The 17,020-nt window shown below is 38.1% G+C and overlaps 1 protein-coding gene across 7 annotated transcripts in view; it reads left to right on the plus strand.

Moving 5' to 3' along the window:
- oxr1a (oxidation resistance 1a) overlaps positions 1-17,020 on the plus strand; it is a 163,163-nt gene that overhangs the window by 134,178 nt on the left and 11,965 nt on the right. For 5 of the 7 annotated variants that reach the window (XM_086077599.1, XM_086077598.1, XM_086077600.1 and 2 more), the window contains 6 exons: positions 998-1,111; positions 9,167-9,319; positions 10,190-10,374; positions 11,443-12,104; positions 14,158-14,317; positions 15,579-15,744. In XM_086077599.1, the coding sequence (XP_085933725.1) occupies positions 998-1,111; positions 9,167-9,319; positions 10,190-10,374; positions 11,443-12,104; positions 14,158-14,317; positions 15,579-15,744 (1,440 nt within the window). The remainder of the gene's footprint in view (positions 1-997; positions 1,112-9,166; positions 9,320-10,189; positions 10,375-11,442; positions 12,105-14,157; positions 14,318-15,578; positions 15,745-17,020) is intronic. The other 2 variants (XM_086077603.1, XM_086077604.1) reach the window with 1 other exon arrangement.

Raw genomic sequence — 17,020 nt, forward strand, 5'->3', positions numbered from 1 at the left:
AATAGGTCCTCTCAATGTAAACATTTCACACGCCTTTTTTCTTTATTTTATTGGTAAAGTATTAATGTTGTGGCTTAAGGAATCATGTTACATGCTGCCCCTGTTTAATCATTCACCTTTCGATTGGGAAGGCGTTAAGATAACTTTTCTAATGCAAAATAGGTGCCTTGGCTCAGAAATGGTTGGTTACTCTCCTAACTAAAAGCTCAAGTTATGAAAGAAGTCTTATAGGATGGACATAAACTAACATGCTTTTACGAATATAGTTATTTCTCCAACGCAGAATCACTTGAGCTTAAAACCGACGAGCGCGCCAAAGAGCTTGCTTTGGAGGGATACAGACTTGGTATGGCGGTCTCGCTGTCGTCTATGTAATGCGAGTAATGAAGCCACTCAAAACACTTTGCTAATGCATTTTTGTCATAATGTTTGAATCTGAATCACAACATGATTACATTTTCTTTCACCGTTTGATTTAATCTTTGATTTTAATTTTTCATTATCTGATTGATAGGGTAATAACAGTAATGTGTACAGTACAAAATTAGTGAGTAAAACATATAAAACTCATTTTCAACATAATCTGCAAAGGTCAAATTGAGGCAACTGGTCTCTTGTTTTTTAAAGGAGACTGAAGTAGACTTTTGGATTTAAGGCGAAACATCATAAACAAACAATAATCCAGTTGACTGAATTCAACGTTTGCGAATAAAATAACCTTAAATAGCCATAACCTGATGACTGAGTATCTACCCAGACATTCCAACAATTTATTTATTGTAATACTGACATCCCGGTAAAATAATTTTGGACATAATTCATTCTAGTTATTTTTACCATTTTCATCTTGTAAAACATATACCGCTAGGTACGCTGTGTTTATACATTCAGATATCCTTCCTGATCTACCCTTCGGCATGTGCAGTACTTGTGGTGTGCATGCATGTCTGCGCAAAGGCAATGTCTGTGTAAACACAGGCATGTATTTTGTTTGCAGGTTTTGTATGTTCCTGATCCCGAGTACGTCTCGAGTGTTGGAAGCTCCCCCTCCCTCAGTCCCATCAGCCCTCTGTCTCCCACCTCCTCAGAAGCTGATTTAGAGAAGGTGACGGTATGTTGACCACACCTTATCGCACAATTCCGTACATAATGGAAGTATTGGTCACCCTGAACAGTGTGAAAATGTCATCACAAACCACATATAGTAACACAAATTATCAAGATTATCAATATCCCAATATTGTTAAAATGTTTTTTTTTAACTCTATCCATCTAACAGAGAGAGTTCAGTTAACAAAAAAGATAACTGGTGTACATTTTTGAGTGGTGATAATAAAAGCAAGTTTAAATTCATTTGAAAAATGCTCACTAAATTTTTATGTGTTACCATATAACTGATTTGTGCTGACAGTTGCCTTGCGTTGTTTTATCCTTGTACTGTACGTGTACGCTGCCAACTGTCGATAAACAAGATAACGCCCTATAAGTTGACAAGACAATGACAAGGAATAGTGTTAACCCGAAGGCACGCGATAACAGTGGAACACAAACCTCTTGTCTCCAGCATTACAACAGCCTATTCACCAGCACTGATCATAAATGTCAAATTTTAGAATAATGTTCTCCAGGACACAAAAACATAGGAGGGGCCTTTAATTCCAAGGACAGATCCAAATATAAAATAGACTTGTGTTTTTCAAGAACAGGATGGCGTATGGATGTAATGTTCCGCATTCATTATTTGAAGACAAATATATTCCTTGTTTATCCTTGCACTTAGTGGAAAACTGAATTTTTTCTACTTTTTCTTTTAATTGGAGGACTTGCATGATATGCCTTCAAAATGCCAGTCAAAATGTTATTTTTGTTTATTAGATTTTGAAATGAAAGTCTTGACACAGGCCTTTGTTTATTGTCATTCATCGAAGTCATTTCATTCTCAGCGCATTGAATTGATCGCAGCTAGATTGTTGTGGTTGTCTGAGAAGACGTTTTGTTTCATCTCTCATCCCAACAGGCTTCATCAGTTCATTCAACAAGACCTGGTTAGGACTACACTAGCCTCTTAGTACACGGACCTCTGTGAAAGTACTATATTTTAAAAGCTTTGTAGACACTTTCTACGTCATTATGCTTATATGCGAAAGTGTTAGGTTGAGGGGACAATCTGCGCAGCCAAAAAAGTGCGCAGCTGCGCGCCTTTCTGACTCACGCACTCGGGAGAATATACCCCTATGTCAATAGAGAATGTCTCCTTTTGCAACTTGATAAGAAAATGAGCAATGCTGTCTCCATCATCATTATTGTCTCATCCACTGCTCCACATGAAGGTATACTGAACAGCTGTAAATGCAGAGAAATTACGCTTTTTACTGTAAAGTGATGCCATGTCAGATATTTAGACTAACTAATAAACGATAGAGCTTGCTCTCATAGACGATCAGCCATTAAGGAGCTTTTCTCTATGTGACAAATTGAGTTTATTTGGTAAAAACCTTCATGTGATTTCAGGAAGAATTTTAAATATACTTCAGAGTTTCTATTTTTTGTCCTACATTTTAATTGTAAGCTGTTGTGGGCTTTGCTGTTTATAATTTTGAGAGTAATGCTTTAAAATGTATAGTGAATCCAGCAAAAATAATACAACCCATAAATACTAGTGCTCTGAAAAGAAACTCTTTCAGATGCCTCTTATTTGGTTGTCAAAAATAGTGACACCGCAGTGTTCAGAGAAACTACAGTATTTGAAATGAGAATGCCTTGGATATGTTTGGATAATCCACATGACTGATAAGTGAGCCAGGACTAGAAGTGTGAACACACCCTAAGAGGTAGCCAAGGTTGTGCCTGCAGGCACTTGGTCTATTGCAGTGGTGCCGCTGAGTTGCCCTAGAGGATTTTCCTGCATGAACAAACACACAAGCCCGATGTGGGTGTGTTGTTTAATTAAATGGAATGTTTGCCGTGCCATTTATTAAAGGGGACCGTCATCTTGTGCTAGAAAAACAAGCATAATGTTAGACATACATCATAAATCTGAAAAGTTGCGCTAATACAGAGTTGAGCGATTGGCTCAAAATCGCTGGCACGTGCACAACTCCATTGCTCATGAATGAGTTGTATTTATTTATTTATTTAAAATTGGGACATTGCAATTAAAGATTTGCATGTAATTATGACTGATGTGGCATGACGTAGAATGTGATGTACTTATAAGCATAAATCCGTCCGAAATTTCCCTCTCAGTGGTTAGGCGGGAATATCGTTACTGTTTAATGAAATTTTGATTGACACCCATTTTTATCTATTTTTATTTAAACAGCCCTGTCAAGTTAGCGCTGTAAAACCTAATAAGCATCACTTTTTCACATCATTACAGTGCACTTGAGAAGAACTCATTTTGTGCGTTTGCCTGAAATTATATGCAATATTGGGAATTTCTACTCGGTCGCAAAATCCTGAAAGGAGTACATTTAAATAGATTAATTTAGCATGTTCAATATGCTTCATCAACCTTTCAACCATGAGGCAAATTGTGTTGGCCGATTTGCGGTGGCTAAACCTGTATAGCTGTGCATAAGGTTAATGATGAAATTAGCATCATTATTGCTTTAATATTAAACCATAAAGCAAAACAATTTCAGCAGTAACTGAATATACATAAACATAAACATACAAACACACACAATCAACCCTCGCTATTTATAGGTCTAAGGGACCAAGACCCGCCATAAATAGCAAAATGTAATGATTAGTAGAAGCCTCTAAAAATGTTTTAGATTTGCCTGTATAAATAGTTTAATCCTTAAATCTAATAAATGGATAATAAAATGATTTATGTAGCATATTCTGGGGGACCAAAGGACATTTAACTCAGGGTTGAATATGTTGCACATGCAAGCTGCACCATGCTAGTAGAGGAGACACTAGTATTGGCCTTTAGCTGATAGCTAGAGTTTTGCTTCAGTTTGAATTTACTTTACTGACGTCTACTGTACTTGTTTAGGTCATCGGTCAACTACTTGTCGCAATACTCCTACTGTCAGGTTAAAGAGTACACACCAGAGGGGACAGCATACTCATTTGTAATATTTTGTAGTATTATTTATGGGTGAAGAAAGGTCTGAGTTTAGTTTTTTTCTTGTGTATGTGGCTGGCAATTATTATATACTGGTGCGTACACAACGTGTTTATTTCATTGAACTCAAGGCCAATTGTAGCAACTCAGTAGCATGGTGCCTCCCGGCCTGTTGGTATTGGCAGCTAAAAACAGCACATCTTGCAGGCATGGATCATTGGCGAGCTGTGCATGTTGTGCACGCATGGAGAAATGGTTGTCTTGTATCTGCGAGCCTTGCTGTCATTGGATTATTTGGCAGACACCATTTTGTTGGCATACATGGCTCGCTGGTCGTCTGTGAGGCATGGCATGCCCTCGTCATCCTTATGTTACCATGCAGTTATATACATTTGTTCATGTGTGCACACAGAAGCAAACGCAATTGTGACCTTCATGCCAGTCCATTTTTTGTTATCACTACTCTGGTAATGTTGAGGAACTAAGTTGGACTGGAAGGGTACTTTGTAATTTGGCTAATTTAGCCTCATGATATGACCTGTACAAATTGACATTGGTGACACTTGACTGTCTTGTCTACTTGATTAAACTTTGTAAAACACAATGTTATCATCAACGTGGAGCCGCTGATTGTTTTCTTTTTGGGATTATTTTAAGTGTCTACACATTGAGACAAAATTGTTGGTACCGCTGTGTGAATGAAAGAAAAACTAACAATGGTCACTGAATTAGCTTGAATGGGACACAAATAATGCTAAATACATACAAATAATAAAAATGAACTGTTGAAAATCAGAGATTGATTTTGGATTGTGGTTCAACAGATTTATTTATTTATTTATTTATTTTTTAAACTCTTGAAACAGGCCTGCACAAAAATGATGGTACCCTTACCTTACTAATTTGTTGCACAACTTTTTGAAGCAATTACTGGAAGCAAAAACATTTTTGTAATGTTCAATGAGACTTCTGCACCTCCAAACAGGTATTTTGGCCCATTCTTCATGAGCATGAGCTGCTCCAGTTGTCTCAAGTTTGAAGGTTCTCTAGACGTCTTCTTTCAACTCCTTCCACAGATGTTCAATATAATTTAGATTAGGGATCATAGAAGACTACTTCAGAATAGTCAAATGTTTTGCTGTTAGCCATTCTTGGTTGTTTCTAGTTGTCTTTTTTTTAGTATCTATTACAAGACCCATGACCTGCAATTCAGACAAGCTTTTTGACAAATGTCTGGGAAGCATTAGATGCCCACCTGTCCATCAGACTGCTGAGCAGCCAATTGGCCCATTGCCTTTTGGTCCCTTATAAAGCGGGAGATAGATATACAAAATGTTAATTCCTACAACATTCACCTGATTTGGATGTAAATACCCTCAAATTCAAGTTGAAAGTCTGCAGTTTGAGCACATCTTGTTCATTTCATTTCAGATCCATTTGTTCTGGTGTTTTTATTGTACCTTTGTCATCATGGTTAAGTGGTGAATTTAATGACCAAGGGAGTAGTCAAACAGGCTAAGAGCTACTAAATAAGATGGGATATATTTTAGAATTGATGTGAAAGATTTTAGCCTTCAAAACATTTACACGCCTCTTCTGAAGTCTGGCAGGTTAATTACACAGGATAGAAGTCAATGTTGGTTAAGCTTGCCCATAAGCAAAGACATGTTTTGACATCTGCAAAGGCTTCTTTCATCCCAGGTGTGTGCTTGGTAGTTTTGATTGCAAACAATTTTTCTGCTGGCAGGTGTGCCTGTCTTGTTTTTCAAGGTGCAAAATCTTGCTCCCTTTTATATTTAACCATGGAGATGGTGCACCAGTTTGAATGAGTCATTAGGAAGTGACTTGCTAGTGAAGTGGAGCCAAGAACTGCAGTTGTGTAGGTGAGGTGGGTTCACTATAAGTGGATAACAAGCCAGTAAAACGCAGACAGTCCTCGACCTCATCTGGAACACTTGGTCTTCAGTTTGCAAAACTATCGTCAGTAGCCGCCCTCTCAGATCAGCGATTTAACACTATCTGTCCCAATACATGTTAATGCATCTTTGTTGTATTTTAGAGCAGTTTTATTTTTTCCCTTGTAATTTCTGGTTGCAGAAAGCTTGTTGTGGTTGTAGGGGGTGGCCAGGCCCCACTGCGTCTTTTACCGACTGCCACAGTCTGTGCTGCACTATCACTATGTCTGTGTGGGTCAGTATCCGCAGGCTGTTTGTTGACTGCACCAGGAGACAATGAGAGGGAGATGCGTGGGTTAGTGTCAGTAGAACAGTAGACAGTTGCTAAGGGCTATGACTCTCCAGATCTTCTCCTCTGGCTCTTGACGTCCAAATCCCCCTTGACGAGAACTCCCACACACTGCTCTCAGTCCTCCTTTACTGTTTTTTTTGTTCTTTGTCCTCACACCGAGCACGCTTTATTTTCCTCCTCGACCAAGGAGGTCATTTTTTTATGGTCCCTTTCATATCACTGCCAAGTGTAAATCACGTTTTTGATGTGTCATTTTGTCAGATAATGTCAAAAGGAGTACTGGAAAACTTTTGGGAGGTCTCGCACATTCATAACAAGGATTTGGATAAATGTCTTGGTGCTTGCCATTTTTGAGTTACCAATGGGTTTTGCCCCATCCCAGAATGCAAAATGTTGGCTCTTCCCCTATCCTGTACCTGCAAGCCACTTTGGGACCTGTGGCATTGATGATGGTGGGATATTTGAGAAACTTGTTGTTGATAGTTGAAGATAGGGATAAAACAGTAATAGTTTAAACCATTGAACTTTTGAATATTATATCAAGTTTCCATTTATTAAATGCTTTACTTTAATGCATGTAATTATGTTTATTGCTCAAACAACCTGTGCTACCTTAAATGTAGCCATCCGCTGTCACGCTAAAGGATCATCTATGGTCAAAATTAATATTATTAATATAATTTGTGATTAATTAATCGGTTAATGCTTTAACTTTGACAGCACTAGTTCTTATACATTAAACAGAAGAAGCAAAGAAAAATAAGAAGCGAGTCAAGTATAGCAGAAGAAATCAGATGCACAAGTAATAATTCAACACAATAGACAAACCTGGCAGAAGATATGAAGTGACATCAATTTCATATTTGAACAGCATTGTGATAACATTGATAGCTGTGATCATTTTGGTCACAGTCGTGATATTAAGTGTGTATTCTGCAATGATTCATCTTTACGACCTGATTAAATCAGTTCTACTAAGATGTGCTCATTTTCCTTTCTTCGAAGATTTAACTGCCCCCTTCTATATTTAGTGTTTGTACAGTAATGTGCAGTACCTGTACTCTGACCCTTTCCTAGATTCTGCTCCCTTCAGCAAGGGGGTTTCCAGTCTTTCTTCTACTTGAGGAAGTCTCTTTTTTTTTTTGTCAGTTGCTAATATTATCGCCATCTGGTAAGCCTGTTTGCCGTTATTATCCCATTATTTCTCGTCTCTTTCTGGCATCTGCTAATCTATCCACTTATGTTCTTAAAGTTATCTATGCTTAACATCTTGCGTCCTTTTTTGTGAACTAGGATGTAGTCTGCCAGATGGATCAACAAAGACAAATGTAGCCCTCTGTGATTTTTTTTTCCCACTTTTGATACACAAATGTATTTACTTTTTTGCCGTTTGTGTCATGATCAAGTTCATGATAAAGTGGCCCTGTTTCATGTTGTGAAGACTTGGTGGCATGTTGGGGAGATCCCATTATTTTTTATTTTATTGTTTTGTGCTGGTCTGGATAGCGGTGTAGGCAGCATTGTGGCCAACTGATTAGCAGTTCAGAATTTGTGGATTCATAGCAAGGCTAGGGCCGTCCTGTGTGGAGTTTGCATGTCCTCCTTGTGCATGTGTGTGCTTTCTCCAGGTATTCTGGTTTCCTGTAAAATGCCATAAACAATTGAAAACTCTAAATCATCTTTAGGTGAGAATTAAAGTATGAATTCTTGTTTGTCAGGTTCTGAGGGTATGATAACCTTGAGAAAAAATATGATGGTATCACGGTATTGAAATTACAGCTCTCAAATATAATATTTTGACATGTGTGGGTGAATAACCATTAATAACAAAATAAAGAATACAGCATTTGTTATAGTAACCAGAGGTGCACAAAAGCGTTTGATCCCCACCCCTTGTGACCATGTCAAAAGTATTATGAGCAAGTTGCAGCAGTAGGTAAATGAGGAGACCATGTTAAGCACTTTAAGTACCTTTTGGATGGAGAAGCGCTATAAAAGTGAAGCCCCACTTACCAAGGACCTTAATGCTGTGCATGTTGCATAATATTTTATGTTAGTTTGTTCAATGATTTATTTAAAGACCAATAATGGATTTCAGTGTTCACTTTTATTTAAAATAAAAATAAAAATAAAATAAAAAAGAGAACAGCAATAATTTTGTCCGTGTTTTATCCATTGAAAAATCCGGTCGGACATCTTCGCCCATATCGTGAGACAACTTACCCGATGTTCACATGCTCTATTTGATTACTTGAAAATTACATGAATACAAAATATATATCTGACACTTTGGTCTTTCATGTGTCATCTGGTATAGGATGTATTGAATCCAAGAAGTATTAAAGCGTACAAGTGTGACATTAAGTCCCGGTCTCCCCTACTGTATATACGTAGCTTGTCTACAATGCTATTAAATTGTTTTGTATTGAATATGAGTAAATGTTCTGTTTGATGTTTAGTCTTTTCTGTGTTGGTTTAAAAAATGTTAACCTAATTTAAGTGTTGAATTTCACATGTACTGGAGGCAGAAAAACATTATCCTGTAGATACACCGTTAATGTATTTAGAGACTCAACTGCATTAGTAGGATCAAATAAGACACAAATTAGTTACACCATGTGTTACCAAGTGGAACAAACCTTCCGTGTTTGTCAGTGCATATTATCATATGACTTTATTTTCAGAATGAGTTGTTTTTTTTAACCAGAATACAGTGTGTTTTGGCCCTCACTTCCAAATGAATTTCATTAGACCCAGTTCACAAATAACTAATGTGCTTTTCTTTACCCTTTGCTCCCATGATTCCATTGATGTCCATTATTCCACCCGCCCTGCTCACAGGATTCAGATGGACCCTCCAGACCAGAGGCTGTTCTCCCCCCAGTGTTTACTGCCCTTCGTCAATCCAGAGTGGTGTCATCCACCTCCGAGGAGGAAGAGGCCCTTACAGAGAAGTTCCTTAAGATCAACTGCAAGTACATAACTGATGGGAAGGTAAGAGTGTCTCATCTATAGTGGGATAAGATATTATGAAAGATAATACACTTTAAACATTTAAGAAATAAATCTCAAGTACTTTACTTTTTCATTCATAGTGTAAAAAAAGAGAAAAATACAGATTTTGTTCACAGTACAATCTTATTTTGTAATCCAACAGTTACATTTACTCGAGATTTCAGTTGAGTTGTCCACAATACTCAATTTTGAAGTGAAGACATTTTCGTTTTAAGAAAACCAGGAAATGGTTGAGGGCAGACACTAACTAACTAGTAACTAGTATCACTGTTCTCTAACACAGCACATATCTTGAATACAAAGTTGCTGCACAATGTTTACATGAATCCCTTAAAGCATTAAATTCACTTCATTTTCAAGTTGTAAGTTGTATGTGGTTGCTTAAGTTCACACTTGATGGATGTTAGAGACCTAACAATTGGTCTACAAACATTAAAAAGTACATTTTCTATAATATGCCCCCTTTAATTCTAACAACGTGGAATTCTTTCAATGAATTATAAAAAGTTGAGCAATCAACGGTCCACCGCTGGGTGCCTGTTAGCATGTTCGTGCCGGAGACAGCTTTCCTCACCAGACACACATAAAGATCCATGATATTGAACCACTGCTGATTCACTTTCGGCTTCCAAATGAATGTATTTGAGTGGTAGGAACCAGCAGTCAATAACTTCTACTTGAGTTAGAACAGTAGCAATTTCAAACTGGTCTCTGCTGTACATGTGACAGTGGGCTTTGGTTAGATTTAGTGTTAAATCAAATCTTAACTTTCACTTTCTATGTATTGGAACATTTATACAATTGACCATTCCTCACATTTCCCATTTTCTTCCTTTTGCGGTTTTTCAGGGTTCAGTAAGTGGGGTATTGCTGGTGACACCCAACAACATCATGTTTGATCCTCACCGGATGGACCCTCTGGTTCAGGCCCATGGGTGCGAGGAGTATGGTATCATGTGTCCTCTGGAAGAGGTCCAATCCGCTGCCATCTTTAAAGAGATCACTGACCCCAAGATCAGAGAGACCGTGCCTGAGTAAGTCAACTAATATCTGAAGCTAATAATCAGCTCATCAGCAAGCTTTGCAGAAGCCTGATAACAATCCTGATCATGTATCAGGTGTGTTAGTGGAGAGAAACATTGAAAACAGACTAGATAGTGGCTCTCAAAGACCGAACTTGGCCTCCCTTGTGCTACTTTGTTCCTGTTTTTGTCATAACTAAATTAAAAGTTGCATCTATTGGCACTATTCTTTCCCCTGTTTTGTGACTGCTATGCTCATTGTTATGGTTTACACCCGCCCCCCAGCTTCACATCACCACCAGCTCTGACCTTCTCTGAGGAAATGTAGCTAAATTATTCTAATCAATGTGTTTCTTTTGTTGCACCCACAGTCTGATTGCATCAGCAACCAATTGACAGTTTAATTCTTTTTCCATGTTTACCAAAATAAGAATGAAAATGCAATTATACCAGGGTTAATTAAGTATGCCTTCACCTTCCTACGCTTTGGTTGTTGCTCTGTATACAGAAGGAATTAGCCACCTCTGTGGAGTCAGTTGTTTCCTCCCACAGAATCGTCTGTTTTTCTCTTGCTTCAGTTGGATTGTTTTTAAGTTACAAGCCTGTCCAAGCCAGAATTATGCAAGGATAAATATAGTGTTGGAACCCTGTCCAGTCTTTTGCTTTTTTTTTTTCTCCTGTGTTGGCAGCATGGTCTGACCAGTGCTACATTTAGCTGGTTGGAAATTGCTGTCCATTATGCTGGCAATCTGTCTCTTTCACTTTCCCTCTTTTCATGCATTGTGTGATTCTGTCCTATATGATGTATCGAGTGATGCTTTGACAATAACTACAGGATCTCCTATATATATATATATATATATATATATATATATATATATATATATATATATATATATATATATATATATATATATATATATGCGCATAGTAAGACACCAATGACTTAATAACATAAAATCAGCATCAGTGCACTGTGGCAGAACATGGGGTAGAAAAAAGAAAGTCCTATGGGCATTAGAATTTGTTGGTAATTGATAGAAATTCTGGTGTGTCATTTCACACTGTTTATCTTTCCAGTGACCTGGAGCCTCTGCCATCTGAGAGACATCCTTCCCAGCAGAAGGACCCAGAACAGCTCGTAAGGGAGCCAGGGGCCAATGACAGTGGCAGCACTGCCCCACGCAGCACAGAGGGCTCAATTTCAGAAGATGTCTTCACGGAGTCTGAGCTGTCCCCCATAAGAGAGGAAGAGCAAGCGTCCAGCGAGGATGTCTGTCTGGACAAGTCCTCTTGCGCCTCTACAGAGTCCGTACAAACCGTGACCCAGGAGGAGCCCACTAGCTCGCAGGCCCACAGCTCAGTCAGCCAACCTGAAGAGCCTCCAGTGGAGAAGGCCTCCGCCACAGTAGTGGACAATCCTGCAGACACTGCCACAGAAGAGAATATTCAGTCCCCGTTGGGATCCAAGCAACACAGTGAAGAGAAGCCACCAAGCACACCCACGACCAGCACCATAACTAGCCAGGTAGAGCGCCCCAGCAGCAGCACCACCACCTCTTGTCCAGGGTCCCAAAGCGCAGCCACCCCACTTGCCACAGACGCCCTTTCTGTCACAGCCACTCCACTTGAGGATGCCAACGAGGGGACTGAAGTCTCCATAACAGACTCTATGCAACAAGGCGCAGTGGAGAAAGATGATGTAGAAGAAGGGCAAAAGGGCAACACACAAAATTCACAGGGTAAACAGATTTGTTTTGATTTTTTGATTTTTTTCAAAATGCATTCTTTGGTTAAGTATATAAGTAAATTGTTGACTTTTTAGGGCCCTAGTCTTACGTGGGCAGTTAATTATAATCTGTTTAATCAAAATGTGTGAAGATGTTTTGAATGCATTTTTTTTCCTGATCAGCAATAGGGACTCTTATTTCTCTGTTTTGAAGGGATACTTGACTCATTGAGCCATTCTCAACAGCAAAAAGTTAATATTTTGTCCAATGAATTTGTTAACTTCATTATTTTTCATGTACAATTAATACCTTAAAATACTAATTTTGCCACTTGCTGTCAACTAAGGATGACATAACCTGTGCTGAGGAAGTGGGTAACAACCAATCATGGCTCAGTTTGCTGACCAAACACAGAAAACACGTGAGCCATGATTGGTCATTACCCACTTCCTCAGCACAGGTTATGCCATCTTCAGTCGACAGCAAGTGGAAAAAATAGTTTTTAACTCATTTGCTCCCAAAAACGAATAAATATGTTCTATTTTAAATATTATTTTGGTCCCAAAAATGTATTTATATGTTTATGTTTGTTTGTTTTTAATGCTAGAGCATGCGGAAGGTTTTGATGCAGCCTCCCGAACTAAAGAGGAACACTTGAAGCAATGGTAGTTATTACAAAAACGGCCAGCAGGTGGCAGCAGAGTATAAGTGATCAACCAGGGCCATGTTGCAAAAAGCTCTTTTCCCCGCTGTTTTAAACTGATTTGTGAATAATGATGAAACTTAGCTAAATTCTAATGCTAATTGCTGCAAAACGGAAACAGATAGGAATATACTTTTTTCCTGATGAAAGAAGAGACTCGAATCTTTCTTTTGGTAGGTTCCATGTTTTTATAGCAATAGAACACAATATTCTGTGGGCCTTGCAAAATCTGTCAAAATCCTGTAAACCAGCCACGAGCGAAGGGGGTTGCTTCAGTGAAAATGGCTGGGAGTGAATAATATAATAAAATAATGAAGCTATCAAATTCATTCTGGACAAAATATTAAGTTTTTACTGCTGAAAATGGCTCAATGAGTCAAGCATCCCTTTGTTTGTGCTCAGTGACTGGAGATGATAACTAGGTAAAGATGGGCTTCTAACTCTTAATGTATGCACCTGTTGGTCTTGGTCTGACAAGCTAAATCATGTGAAACAAAGTGCATTCTTATAAACAAAATTGATATGGCCTTCAGCTATTCACAGAAGTTCGACTTGGCGCCCAGATCAATTTGAACCACTGTCCAGTCATGATAGTAGGTGACAGGCACTACCAGAGCACTCGGGATTAGGGAGGGAAGAATGCAGCTTTTGTGTCGCTTCTGGCTTCTTGTAGCTGTTTGGGTTATTGCATCAGATTGCATGGATCGGCCCTTTTTGATTTAAAGAGACGTACTGTAGCTAAAGGTTTGTTGTGCATCCAACCTGGGTTAATTCAACAGTACGTTTGGTGTTTGTGAGATACAAACTCAATGTGAGGGTGCATTCTGATGCCAGCTGTGAAGTGGTGTACCTCAAGATGACCGCTTGTGATCAAATCACAGATGATGTATGCAAGGTAGGAACACAGCTTCACAGTGACTCATTTTACCCACTTTAGCTGGACTCTGCTAAACAGTAATTTTCACACATTTTTCCTCAGGAAGAAAAACTAAACGTGGCGGGGAGTTTTTTTCATTTTCACTCTGCCTGGCAATTATACTACAAAAGCAGTTAACGATTTTAGGACATATACCTCCATTTCTGCGCACAGCAGCCCACACAAGTAATAGCAGCACTCTCAGAAAACAAGCTGTACAGAAATGATGATGCCTTATGCCGATATTTTTTATATATATCTATATATCTCAACACAAGACTGTGCTACTTTAAAGTGTGTGCTAGTCCTTTATTTTGGTCATTGAGTTTCTGGCACAGAATGACCAATGTCATATGTAGTGGCCATTACATCATATATAATATGAAATTAGTTGTTAAAAAAAAATCAAATTTTTCTTTTCATTTGACGTTCTCTTCCTCGTTTAGGATCTGCAGAGAGAAGGAAGAGCCACTCACACAAGTTCCTTTGTCTGCGGGTGGGAAAACCTATGAAGAAGACGTTTGTTTCCAATGCCAGCGCATCCATGCAACAGTATGCCCAACAGGGAAAGAAGCACGAGTACTGGTTTGCTGTCCCACAGGAAAGGTCAGTCACTCGGCAACATATGATGCATAAACCACAAGATAGTTTAAAAGTACACAAATATACATCTTTGTTCATTTAAAAATGAATTGTTATACATGTTTTGTGCTAAGCTGTATGGAGCAGATTTTAAATGCAAAAGTGGTGATAAGGGACTGGCCGCGGATATCAAAAATCTGCGTAGAATTGACACTCATTAAAATGTATTTAAAAAAAAAAAAAGGTTTTCAAAAATGTATCAAAACCTCTGATAAGAGTTACTTCACTGAACACTCTAATCGATTAATTAGTTTAATTTAAATACATTCAGAAGTGTGTTTTGCCAGAAACACAGTGTAATGGAAAAAAAGTCTGAAATAAAAACTGCAAAAGCTTTATCTGTGAACCAGCAGTTGGAGCTTGTCATACTTTTTCTTTCTTGAGTAATGACACGCTGTTCTTTTCCACCAGTAATCACATTAGAATCAGACAAGCATCCGTGTCATTTTTTTAGTTAGCCATGATTCCATTTACTGCTTTCTCAGTTATGCAACATGTTGAGTGCGGGAATCAGCACTCACTTTTTGATTAGGAACTCACAAAGTCTAGCCAAGTCTTGTTCTGCTCCTAGATGGGAAGCAAGGAATATGATGTGTCTTTAAATAACTTTGCAATGGTGTAAGGAAAATGTGAGGTTATGAAGGAGTCATGCACTACAAAGACGCTGAATACACTGTAACAGTAGCAGATAGATTTGTTAAAAAGGCAAGGTTGTTTTCCATTTGTGCAGTTCCAGCACCCTCTGGTGGTTACTTTATTACTGCGGTTTAATGTTAATTAGGCATGTTTTGGCCACCACAGCCGTTAGCGCTCCCATAAATCATACCGGCAAGTATTTTTTTCATATTTTGTATTGCAGAAGCACACTGTCATACTGAAAATTGTAGACATGGTTCACCAGAGACAGAATTGAGCTGTTTTGTTTGTACAAATGTTAACATCAGGAGTGCTAATAATTGTGGCACACATGTTTTGATATTTAAAAATAATAATAATAATAACAATAATAATAATAATTTTATGGCACACACGTTTTTAGGTAAAAAACAATTTTTTATAATAATAAATAACTTTTTTTTTTTTAAATAAAACTCTGCTCCGTATTTATCATGCAGCTAAAATGTTTGAGTAACTAATCGATGAGAGATAATATTTGTTCTAATGTGCAGGTGTTTAGAGAAACAAATTGCCAGTGTAATATATTTTCTGCATTTGCTCCTCCTAGGTCAGACCACCTTTATGTGTTCTTCATGCAGTGGAGTCCAGATATGTATGGTGAGGGTGTCCGAGGGATGGGACAAGAACCTGGATTTATGGTTGTCAAGAAGTATGAGGTGTCAGAAAGTGCTGTGAACGAGCCCATCACTGACCTCAATGTCAAAGAATGGGAGGTAGGGTCTTCCCAGCTAACTTTGCCTCATGTGTGCTTTTTGTGTTTAATTGACTCACAGACATGGATTAATCAGTTCTTCATTATTTATTAATCCATCATCTGTGAAACTAGAATCATGTGTTGTACTGTAAACTACATTGTGTGTCAAATTAAATGTGCACACTTTGCTTTCATTATGCGATGCTCAATGTAAATGTATAGTTTTGTAAACTGCTTCTGTATTTTGCATTTGTGTGAACCACATCATTCGTTGATTTGATTGTAATTTTTATGTGGACTTTAAATCACATGTATTTTATGTATGCCATGTGAATACTTGCTTTGCTTGGAATCACACATTCTGAACTTCCAACCAAAGTGTTTTGCATGTTTGTGCAATTGTTTACGATTCTCAGTGTATTGTAGAGTCATTACATGTTGTGTGACATTTGCTATTGTTGGTCAGCATTCAGCAATCTATTTTTGCTAAATGCACAATTATGCATTATTTCCAAAAATGCAGTGGAAAAACTTCATGTGCTCTAAAGGCCATGAGTTCTACTTTTTGGTTTCCTAATTTTATCAAAGTATAAAATTTCTCAATGTGGAAATGTTGGTAGGAAACAAATCGGGGGTTGTCTTTTAATCTTTTTAATCTTGTAAAACTTTAAATGGAAATTACAGCCTAACTTGATTGTGGTTGCTCTATTTTAATACTTTAAATAATGACAGGCAGCCAGGCAGGCCCACAGGGACTGAGTATTAGGGAATAGTAACTTGATTTAACTTGATTTAACTTGATTTAACTTAACTTGATTAACTTCATTTTAACAGATGTGCTAGAACAGCAATTTTGTCAACATCGTTTCTATGCATTTGTTGTTTTACAACAAAACGTTGAGACTATTAAAATCCGGTATACAGCAACCTGGCTGACATACTGGTGTTACTGTAGCTTTAATTTTTCCAGTATTTAGACAGGGTTACAATATTTTTAACCAATGGGGTGCATGTTCTATTTTTATCCCATGTTTTAATTGGCTTTCAGCGATGTCACTCTGGTAGTATTGCGTGAGGACACCTTCAAAAAAAAAATATAATTCAGAGCAGACAGTAAGGTTGCCAGGGCACAACCCCTCAATGCTTCTCTGGGGTATTCAACTATCCACACGGGGAGTTAGATGATCTGTGATGTGACTTTGTGGTTTCAACCTCGCCCTGGAAGCAAGACATGTTTTCTAGGAGGGTGAAGGGCCAAGAGAAACGGCTGGCACCGAAATATACATGTGTATGTT

This window comes from Leptonotus elevatus, chromosome 6, assembly GCF_054856555.1.
Source record: "Leptonotus elevatus isolate MCC_2025b chromosome 6, RoL_Lele_1.0, whole genome shotgun sequence".
In the NCBI taxonomy this organism is placed as follows: Eukaryota; Metazoa; Chordata; class Actinopteri; order Syngnathiformes; family Syngnathidae; genus Leptonotus; species Leptonotus elevatus.